Source organism: Panthera uncia, chromosome D4, assembly GCF_023721935.1.
Source record: "Panthera uncia isolate 11264 chromosome D4, Puncia_PCG_1.0, whole genome shotgun sequence".
NCBI lineage: Eukaryota > Metazoa > Chordata > Mammalia > Carnivora > Felidae > Panthera > Panthera uncia.
Window position 1 is genome coordinate 54,108,542 of NC_064807.1, and position 11,078 is coordinate 54,119,619.

Here is an 11,078-nt window from a genome sequence, read left to right on the forward strand (position 1 = left end):
ACAAAGTTGGTTGGTGCAACACCAGCAAAGGAACCCAAGGCTCCAGCCCCTCTTCTCTAACTCTTCACCTTTCAGTGGCTGCTTTTCTTTTTATGTGTCCTTCTGATCTGCCTGTCTGTCCTTCTCCCTCTGTCTCTCTGACTCGGTTTCTCTCTGTTTTTCTACTTCAATTTCCCTCTCCCTCTCCCTCCAGCCCTCAGATTGGTGTTAGCTTTGTAGGTTGTCCAAACTTTCCTTCCCTCTGGAAATCTGCCAGCCACGTAGGCACAGCTCCAGGCCACCACAGGTTCAACATCTCTGATGTCAGGGTGCAGATATTCTCTGGATGACGCTCCTGCCTCTCCATCTGGCCCCAGATAAGGGTGGGGATCAGCCCTATAAATAGTCTCCGATCATCCCCCTGGCTCAGGCCCCAGCCAGCCTGGACCAGTCAGTCCAGGATCAGCATGGCTGTCCGCCTGTGGGTGGTTGCCCTGGCCATGGCCGCCCTCCTCATTGTGGACAGGGGTGAGTGGACAGAGCCTGGATTCTCTGTGGCTTGGTAATGGTAGATGAGCTTGTGGGGGCAGAGACAGGATCTGGAGCACCCGTGAGGCCTCAATTTTCTGCATATACCCTCTTTTTGTACCTCTACTGTGGTGGGAAAAGTCCTGGGCTAGAAGAAACCTGGGTTCAAATCCTGACTCTGGCCCCAGAATTGCAAAAATCTCTCCTCTCTTAGGGCCTCTGTTTCTCCAGCTATAGTGTAGGAAGTTGTCCTGGTTCAAAGTTTCTCTGAGCAACTACTTGGTGAGAGATTGGGGAGGCAGCAGGAAGCAGGCCTATCTCAGGAGAGGCAGGTAAGTCTTCTGGCTGCAAGGTGGTGGGTGCTGAAGGAATCTTGGCTTGGGTCCTCTGAGCTCCTATCTGCTGTGACAGGCTGTGCTTGTGGGACAGACCGCAGCTGTGTGAGCCCAGGGGAGCCCTTGTCCCGGGCTAGACACATGCAGCTGGAGTGGGGTCTCCTCAGGCCCTGGAGCCCCTCTGCGGTCTCACACCTGCTGTGTATCAGGCATTGTCCTGGGCCCTTAAGACATATCAGTGAGCAAACAGAAAGAGAACTGCCCTGATGGAGCGGAAATCCAGAGGGGTAGGATGGAGGGGAATAGACAATAAACAAGATAGGTGCAATGTTAGAAGGCGATAAAGGATAAAGAAAACATATTGGGCAGCGTGAGGGAGGGGGCTGCAATGTTAAATCAGGGGCGTTCTCTCTAAGAGCAAGGCTTGAAGCTGGCAAGGGGTTGAGCCATGTGGATATCTGGGAGAAGAGGTCCCAGACAGAGGGAACAGGCACTGCAAAGGCCCTGAGGTAGGAGCACGCCTGGAGTGTTTGAGGTACAGCAAGAAGGCCATTGTGGCTGGAAAGGAATGAGAGGCAGGGTGCAGAGCAGCAAGGAAGGAGATGATAGAGGCAACGGGGAACTATACTGGGTAAGGCCTTGAAGGCCAATGTGAGAACGTGGCTTTCCCTCTGAGAGAAACAAGAGGCCCCGAAGGGTTTCGAGCAGAGTTGTGTGTTAAAAGAATCACTCCAGTTGATGTGTTGAGAATAGACTAAAGACGGAAGCAGGGAGATTTCTTAGGACCCTCCTAGAAGGCCACCAACCTCATGGCCAGTCCCACACCCATTCCCCTCGCTGGGGACATAGGCCTAGGGGCTGGGGCAACAGAGAATGGGTCTGGGGGCTCCGGCCCAGCATAGCCTGCTTACTCCCAACCTGGCAGCCATTCTCTGAGCAGTTCTCCTGTTGGGAACACTGAGGAGGCCTGCCCTGAAGAGAATCCTTGTGTCCTTTCAGATTCCTGCCTGGGCTGAATGAGGATGGGAGTCCAGGGCAGCCTGAGAGTCAGTGTAACTTCCAATTCCTGAACACCCACTATGTGGGGGGCATTGACACATGGGGGCAGAACCATAGGAGCCCCAAGGAGCTCAGGTCATAGGGAGGCAGGACTGTCATGATAGAAGCTACTATTTGTGGTCTGAATATTTGTGGCCCCCAAAATTTATATGTTGAAATCCTAACTACCAAGGTGATGCTACTGGGAGGTGGGACTCTCGTGAGATGACTAGATCCTGAGGGTACAGCCCTCATGAATGGGATTAGTGCCCTCCAAAAGAGACCCCGGAGAGCTCCCTCACCCCTTCTACCATGTGGGGACACGGTAAGTAGGCGCCAGCTATGAACCAAGAAGAGGGCCCTTGCCAGACACCAAATCTGCCAGTTCTGTGACCTTAGACTTCCCAGCCTCCAGAACTGTGAGAAATAAATGTTTGTTGTTTAGAAGACACCCACTTTGTGGTATTTTTGTTATAGCAGCCCAAATGGACAAAAACAGAAGCCTTAATCCAGGTCTGCCCAGGGAACTCTGGGAGACATGAGGGAAGGCTTCCCAGGGAAGTAGCGTCTGAGCCTTGAAACGAAGGTAGAACCAGTAGAAGGGTGATAAGGACATCTCAGGTAGAGGGACACAGCATAAGCCAAAGCAGAGCCTGTCCTGGAAGAATGGGCAGCAAGGAATAGTTGGGGCATAGGAAGATGGAGAGGTGTACTAGGAAGTGAGTTTGTGAGGGAGTTTGTGAGGGCTCACGTAGGGCCCTCAACATAAGATGAAGGAGCTTAGTGATCCTGGCAGGGAGCCATGGAAGGCCTTTATATATTTTTAATGCTTTTTCATCCCCTAACAGTTATGGACCATGAAACAAACAAATTTTATCACTCAATGAGTTCTGACAATGCATGTACCTGTGTAACCCAAACCCCTATCAAGATACAAAACATTTCTGGGGCATCTGGCTGGTTCAATTGATAGAGCATATGACTGTTGATCTCAGGGTCATGAGTTCAAGCCCCAGGTTGGGTGTGGAACCCACTTAAAATAAAAATTAAAACAAACCAAAACAAAATATTACCAGCACCCCAGAAATTTCCCTCATGCTGGTCAATCCCTTCCCCCACCCTACCCTCAGAGGCAACTGCTGTTTTTTTTCCCTCCACGATAAACTAGTTTGGCCTGTTCTAGAAAGTCACATAGAAAGTTGTATTTATTGGGGCGCCTGGGTGGCTCAGTCGGTTAAGTGTCCAACATCGGCTCAGGTCATGATCTCACGGTCCATGGGTTCAAGCCCCACATCCAGCTCTGTGCTGACAGCTCAGAGCCTGCAGCCTGCTTATGAATCTGTGTCTCCCTCTCTCTCTGCCCCTCCCCTGCTCACACTGTCTCTGTCTCTCAAAAATAAATAAATGCAAAAAAAAAAAAAATTTTTTTTTTAAAGTTGTATTTATCCCCAGGCTGCCCTGCACCTTGGCTCAAGGTGCCCCTTCCATATAGTATATAGTCTTGTGTCTAGCTTCTTCCGCTCAGCGTGTTTTGAGATTGAGCCATGTTGTCGCATATATCAGTTGTTTCCCTGTTTTATTGCTGAGTTGTATCCCACTGTATTGTGTATCATAGTTTATCCATTCTGCTATTGAAGGACATTTGGATAATTTCTCGTTTCTAGTTTTATAATCACGGAGGGTTTGAGCACTGTGGTGACAAGGCTGGGTTTGCATCTTGCTGCCCCAACGCCATGCTTAAACAGCACATCAGGGGTCACTCCGTCTCACTTTCCTTCTCCCTCTCTACCTTGGAAATGTCTTAAAACGGCAGCCTCAGGGAAAGCTAAAACCACAGTGGTGGGCACACTTCCAGTGATGGAGAACTCTCCACTTCTGGAAACAGCATCCTTCACTGAGGTATGTTTCCACTGAGAGAAAATTCTGAAACTCAAACCTGCCTCCCTGCTGTTTCCTTGCACAAATGGGTTCTGCACTGTGAGGTTGAGAAGAGCTTGTCTCTCCCTTGGCCCCAGGACAGCCCTTCAGAGACTTCAGGTAGCATCCTGCCCTTCTCCAATTTATGTAGACACCTTACCTTCTACCTATGGCATTAGATATGGCTCCGTTCCCCCTTGCACCTGTCATGTTCTCCAGTCATATCAGTTTGTTCGTGTGCAAGCAGTGCACCTAGACCATGGAGGGTTGGGTGGCACAACCGTGTATGAGACAAGAACAGGCTGGGAAGTGACAGACCTGTGTGCAATCCCAGCTCTGCCCTCAACAATCTGTGTTGCTTTACCTTCTGAGCCTCTTCCCTAGGTTGGGCAAGTTCCCCAGGAAGCAGACTCAGACAGGCATGCCGTGTCTTGGGGCATGCTCACGGGGGTACACCCATGAGGGATGAGGAAAGTTGTGATGCTGTGCAACAGAGGCCCCCAACAATCTTACAGGGAGCTTTCGAGCTGGGGTGGCTCCTCCACATTGTTTTGAATAGAGATGAGGGGTTCCGGCCGTTGTACAAACACCAACCTGTCATTGGATGTGGGCTGTTCCTGGGTCGGGGATGCAAACACGGGTGAGGCAGCTCTGTTCTCTGAGGGTAATTCCTAGCAAGGGACTTGCCAGAAGTGGCCAATACTCCTGGCAGCTGAGGAAATGAGCACCTTAGTCCTGCAGGTGGGATCTGGGTAGCAGACCACAGCATCTACCACTGCCTCCTTTCCTCCTTGTTGCATAATAGTGATAGAGATGTGAAGACTAGTTAATTAAGATCATGTATTCTCGATGCCTGGTACATAGTAACTGAACTATTTTTATTATTATATGGGATTTAACAATCCTAGTGGGATCTGACTAATAAGGAACAGGTCGGAGCATCACCTCCCTAACTCTAGATTTCCTGTCTCTGTGCTAGCAACCCAAGGTCACATCAGCTTTCTGGGAGCCCCACTGTCTGGTGACTCAGTACTTTTCCTTGCGAATTGCAGACTGGGTAGTAGCTGGAACAGGTCTCCTGAAGCAGTCCTCAGACCCCGGACCTCCTGCCTAGAGCCATTATCACCTAACTCTTGCATTTTTGCCTTTCAGAAGTGCCAGTGTCCGTGGAGGGAAAGTTCACTTTCTCAAGAATGGTAAGGCAGCCGCTTGTAGTTTTGGCTCCAGGGCTGCCGTTCTGGCCTCGCTTCCGTATCCATGCTAGGCAACCACCATTTTTCTTCTTTATACTCTTGCTCAGACAACTCAAGATGGCTCCGAGGTGGCCAGCATGGCCTCCTGAGCCTGCATGCTCCCCAGGTTAGCCCTTCCAGGCTGAGCTGGCCCAGCCCCTTTGCCAAGGTCCCAAACTTGCCTTCAAGGACCTCGAGAGATCTGCCCCAACCTGGTCTCCAACGTCCCTGCCAGCAGTGAGATCCCCTGCCCAGGCTCAGCAGGACTGAGTGCACTCTCTGCTTTGTGTAGTACAGATGGGACAGGCTGTAGGGTTCAGGCCAGAGGCCCCCTGGCCCCTTGGCCCCCTGGTGTGACCAACCTCCCCAGTCACACTCCATCATCCATCCCTTCACTGCAGGGGACAGACACCAAATTGTCTCTGAACCCTGATTCTACCTTGGCCCTGGGTCTGATGTCCCCAAGGATCCCAAGGCAGTGGTGCGGGCCTCCTTGAGATCCCCCAACCCACCCTTCACGTAGGTGAACAAGGAGGCTCAAAGCCACCTTCCCATCCAGCAGCCTCAGCAAGTTCACACTGTCAGCCCATCAGAACCCAGGCTTATTATTGTGCCAAGGAACCAAGTACTTTACACACATTATTTCAATTAACCCTATGTGAGAAGAATACTATATTTATTTACAGTTTTTGCAGATGAGGAAAACTAAGGCCTAAAGAGTAGAAACAGCTCAGTCAAATTTACACAGTTAATCAGTGCAGAACTCAGGCTCCAGATCTCATCACTGTTGCATGGCACTGCCTCTCTCACCCTGTCCTGTCCCACGCTCCCATCCCAAGCCCTGTCTCATTTTTCCAGCCTTCCCACACCAGAGGTCTGATGGGTCATGTAGGCCAGAGTGAGTTGGGGGGCCCTCAGCGAGGAGGAGCCCCCTGAGACTGCTGGGTTGTTCTGTCTCCTGGGGTCCTCACTGGGACCAGCAGCAGAGGTTCTAGTTAGGCCCTCTGAAGAGTGGGAACCCATCCCCAGGAGCTTGAGGGCATAAACTCACTCCTCACATACAGACACAGACAAATGCATGGTTGCCAACAGACTTGGGCTCAGCAGACACAGACACACACTTAGTCATGCACGCACACATAAGCAAACATGCCAAGGGGCTGTGAGCGGTTAGTTTCATGCTCCCTGGACCAACAGTGGGGCCATCTTGAATCTGGCTCTCCCCTGGAGCCCATGACTCCAAGCAGAGTCCCTGGGTCCCTCCTCACTGCCTCTGAATCCTTGAGTGCCCTCCTTCCCTTCCTCTCTTCCACAGCCCATCTGTGAGCACATGGCGGAATCTCCAGTCTGTTCCCAGACATCCATCCCGGTCTGTGGCACTGATGGGGTTACATATGACAGTGAATGCCAGCTCTGCTTGACCCGGCTGTAAGTCCACCGCACACCTTCCCCTCGGCTTGCCCCATGTCTGGTGCATTCAGGTCTGAAAGGAGCAAGACTTGACCTGCCTTTTCCTTCACACACCTTGGCCTGACTCCTCTGACACTGCCCCCAATAGAACAAGCACAAGTGTGTTTCAAAGAAGGCACACGGCTCCGAGCACAAAACCTCAGCTGGCAGGGGGTTGGGGAGGGCGTTGCAGAAACCCTGGGTTCCTTCCCTTGTTCTGTCCCTGACTTCATTTGTTCATTTATTCCTCCAGCCAACAATCATTTATTGAGCACCTACTACATGCTAGGCACTGGGGATATACCAGGGCATAAGCTAGACAGCATCCCTGGCCTTCTGGGGCATATGGTCAGCCCAAGGGGGAAGCCATGCTAATGGTTAGCCAACTGTGTGGCATAGAATCCTCAAGGCTCAGGTGGGGGCACCCAGGGTACTGTGAGTGCAGGGCGAGGACAAGGGCAGGGACGACTTCCCAGCTCAGTTCTGAAAGATAAGTTGAAATTAGCTTGGAAAAAGAAGGAACAAGGAAAAGCAATTCCAAGTAGTGAATTGGGTTTGGAAAGATCTAGAAGGGAAAGAAAAATTTGTATTTGAGAAAATACAAGAAATTGGATACACTGGAGTATAAAGCTTAAAGGAGAGTGGGAAGAGGCAAGAAATGAGTCTTGAGAGGTGAGAAGGGCCTGAATATCACCTTGGTATGTCTGATCACCTATTTGTCTCCTTTCTTCATTAATAAAACCCTTGAGGGGCACCTGGGTAGCTCAGTTGGTTAAACATCCAACTCTTAATTTTGGCTCAGGTCATGATCTCATAGTTTGTGGGATTGGGCCCTGCATTGGGCTCTGCTCTGCTGGTGCAGAGCCTGCTTGGGATTCTCTCTCGCCCTCTCTCTCTGCTTCTCCCTACTCGCACTCACTCCCCACTCTCTCTCAAAATAAATAAACTTAAAAAGACCCCAAAACCCTTGAGCTGGGCCAGAGCTAAGCAGGATCATGGAAGATAGTCTTCAGAAGCTATAGCGCTCTAGACAGAGGGGCAAGAGAGCAGCAGAATACTGTCCTTAGATGGGAAGCAGTGGGGGTCAAGGCGGTTTGTGGGGCAATGAGGTCTGTGGACAGTTGAGCCTCTGGGGCAGCCTGGTGGAGGTATGGCTAGAGTTCAAGACAGAGTCAGGGCTGGAGACAGATTCAGCAGCCATCAGTATACAGTAGTAGACAAAATCCCAGGAAGCTCAGATCTCCTGGGGGAGGATGTACAAGAAAGAAAACCTATAAAGGGATGTGCCCAGGGACCCCCAGGACCTGCCCTGCACCTGCACTGGGTGGGGGGTAGGGGAGAGACATCTCAGCAGGGTGTCTTGATAGACGGGGCCAGGCAGGGTCCCTGAAGGGTATGCTCTAGTCCCTGAGGAGATGGCCTCATCTTTGTCTCCTTTGATCCTAGGAAAACCAAACAGGACATCCAGATCGTGAAGGATGGCAAATGCTGACCCCATAGCAGCCTCTTAAGCCAAGAAGCTTCAGGTTAGAGAAGAGTGGTGAGAGTGGAGGATATGACATGAAATAAAAGATCCAGCCCAACTCAACCAAATGGGCCAGTATCTTTGACGACTTTGGTGAGGTGGGTGGTGGCAGTGGTGGGTGAGTGTATGAGGGTGGTGGGTGAGGTGGGGGGATTTTGCCCTGACCTCCCTACTCTGAATCTAATGTCTTCTCCATCACTCTAATGCTCCTCAATGCTGTCATGTGTCCCCGCCAGAGGTCCCAAGTATCTTTGGCCCTCTTGTGGAGGTCAGCCCCTGTCCCCAGCGCACTTATCTGCCCCAGCCTGCTTGTCACTAAGGTCAAGAACTTAAGGAATGTGTGTACCATCTACCACTGCCTGAGGATATGACTTTGGGAGAGTCCTACACCCTTCAGAGCCTTCTCCTTGGGCTGTACCAGTACCCCAAGTCCTACACACACACACACACACACACACTCACACACAGGCTGATACCACCATGGCTGATATTTAGGTAGTATACACAATATATCTGAGCTACTTGTTAAAATATTGACCTAGTTCTATAACAGTTAAAAATAGCTGCCCCAAGCCTTTGAGTGTCCCCCTGTACCCTGGTCACCCACAGGAAGATGACTTCCAGACTCTGTTCTTTTTGTCACCATCCATTCTGACTTAAATATGTTGGCATTGGACACAACTCCAGGCACACACAGCACACGTGGACCTATACAATGGCCCATGAAAACACACAGCATCCAGAAATCCCCCCCTCCCGAGCCCCCAGCCTGTGGTCCATGTCAAATATACCCTCTTTTGGCCAAAGAAGGAGCCACTTGAGAATGGTGGCAGAGGAAAAGAGTGTGGAGAGGGGCCTGACCAGTAGAAGCAGTGTCACGTGGACCCAGATTCTTCCTTTAGGGTGGGTAGAGAGAGTGGGAAATGTGCTGTGGGAAAACACACTGGGAAAAAAGTGGGGGCAGGAAAGGCAGGAACCAACATTCCCCAGACAACTGAAATGGGGACGCAGACAGGAACTGTTGCTGATAGATTTGCAGGTGGCGGGGCCTGGGAGGTTACCTATGGGCCCTACTACTGCTATTGTTAACAGAAACTTTTGCTCCTCTCCTGCATAGGAGTGACACAGTATTATGTTTGGCTGTGAGAAACCAAAAGCCAAAAAACAGTGGCTTAAATAGTTAATTTCTCTCGCACATAGACCTTTGTGGTATGCTAACTTCATGTTCTTTAAATATTGTTACTCTGCCATCATCAGTTTCCTCTTCAATGTACAAGACAGCTGCTCCAATGCCAGCCATCATGTCTACATTCCAGTCCACAGAGAGGTAGAGAAGGGCACTCTACTGCCTCTGAAGACACTTTCAATAAGATGCACACAGTCTGTTTACATCCCATTGGCTAAAATGTAGTCTCTTGGCCACGCTGGCACAATAAAACTAGGAAAAATTATTATCTGGTTGGCTATGTGCTAAGCTGAAAATCAGTTCGCTTACTACAGAAGTGTAAATATTGGTGATATCTAAGCTTATGCCCTAAGTGGGGAGTCCCTCTTACACTCAATTGATACAGCTTCTTAGCCAAGCTTCCCCTTGTTGATCCTCCCCCTGCCAGGCCTCCACACATGATAAGGAATCACAAAGATTATGCCTGAACAACGTGCCAGGCACCAGGCACCACACTGGAAGAAACACCTCATTCGCCACCTTACAGCCGTGAACACTTGGCCCTGTCTCTGGAAACCTAACTCTGGGCCCCTAAAGGCCCTATCTGTGGCATGCGACACTGCTGCCCTGGCCATTACTGATTGGCCAAGATTCTTCTCCAGGATTTTTTGAACTGAAATAAGGGAACAACAAGCATTTCCTCTCCGGTAGTGAAATCAGGGTTGCTGACAGCCATGTTTCCTACTTTGTGGAAAAAGTAGGATTGACAGAATGATACCAGCATGCCAAGAAAGAGATGTGGGGCACTTGGGTGGCTCAGTAGGTTGAGCCTCCAACTTCAGCTGAGGTCATGATCTCACAGTTCATGAGTTCAAGCCCTGCATCCGGTTTGCTGCTGTCAGTGCAGAGCCCACTTCAGATCCTCTGTCCCCCTCTCTATCCCTCCCTTGCTCACACTCTCTCTCAAAACTAAACATTAAAAAAAGTCTAAAAAAAAAAAAAAAGAGCACCTGAGTGGCTCAGTCGGTTAAGTGACCGACTCTTGATTTTGGCTCAGGTCATGATCTCACAGTTTGTGGGTTCAAGCCCCATGTTGGGCTCTGTGCTGACAGTGTGGAGCCTGCTTGGGATTCTCTCCCTCTCTCTCTGCCCCTCCCCACTCTCACACTCTCTCTCTCAAAATAAATAAATGAACATTAAAAAAAGAGAGAGAGAGAGAAAGATAGAGAGAGTAATTCCAGGTTGTGTTTGAGCTCCTGAAGTCCAACTGCCCTCGAATGTCCCAAAGTTACATGGGGTAACTCGACATCCTGCCAATAAATTTTCTATTTTAACAATCTCTTTGGAATTTGTTTTCTGGTGCTTTCAATAAGAGTCCTGAATACCAGTCCTGAAGAAGGGCTTCTCAGAGAAGGTAACCTTTACGGTCTGTCTTAAAGGATTAGTAGAAATTGGTGACTAAACAGACAATGTGTGGGAGAATTCTTCCAGCTCTGTGAGGCTGAAGGATGTTTGTGGGTCACAGAGCCCCATTTGTTCCCCTGCAGTAGGACTGACCATGTCCTGAGAAAGTGGGTGACAGAGGAGTGTTCTTTCCCTGTTCACAGGCAGAGTTATCCTGTGGATGTGCAGATCTATGTGGGTGGGCCTTGTGCACAGGCCCCAGTCACCACCCTGCACATCTGCCCAGAAGCCTGTGCCTTAGGGCCTCTCTTCTCCACCCTTAAATAAAACAATGGCTATTGACACTGTGAATGCTGTAAATTCTGGTGCTGACAGAGCTTCAGTGGCTGAGAGCAGCTATGGGAATTTCACTGTAGATGTGTGTGCTCAACATACATTCATTTATTCTCCAAATATTTATTGAGCACCCATTATAAATAGATGTGCTTGAAATATGTTGTTAACAA

The 11,078-nt window shown here is 50.0% G+C and overlaps 1 protein-coding gene across 1 annotated transcript; it reads left to right on the top strand.

Annotated features, from left to right (window-relative positions):
• Positions 1 to 425: 425 nt before the first annotated feature.
• On the top strand, positions 426 to 8,033 carry SPINK4 (serine peptidase inhibitor Kazal type 4). Its single transcript, XM_049625001.1, has 4 exons — positions 426 to 507; positions 4,950 to 4,993; positions 6,345 to 6,457; positions 7,925 to 8,033. The coding sequence occupies exons 1-4, from the start codon at positions 447 to 449 to the stop codon at positions 7,968 to 7,970; spliced, it is 264 nt and encodes an 87-aa protein (XP_049480958.1). The 5' UTR covers positions 426 to 446; the 3' UTR covers positions 7,971 to 8,033.
• Positions 8,034 to 11,078: the final 3,045 nt, after the last annotated feature.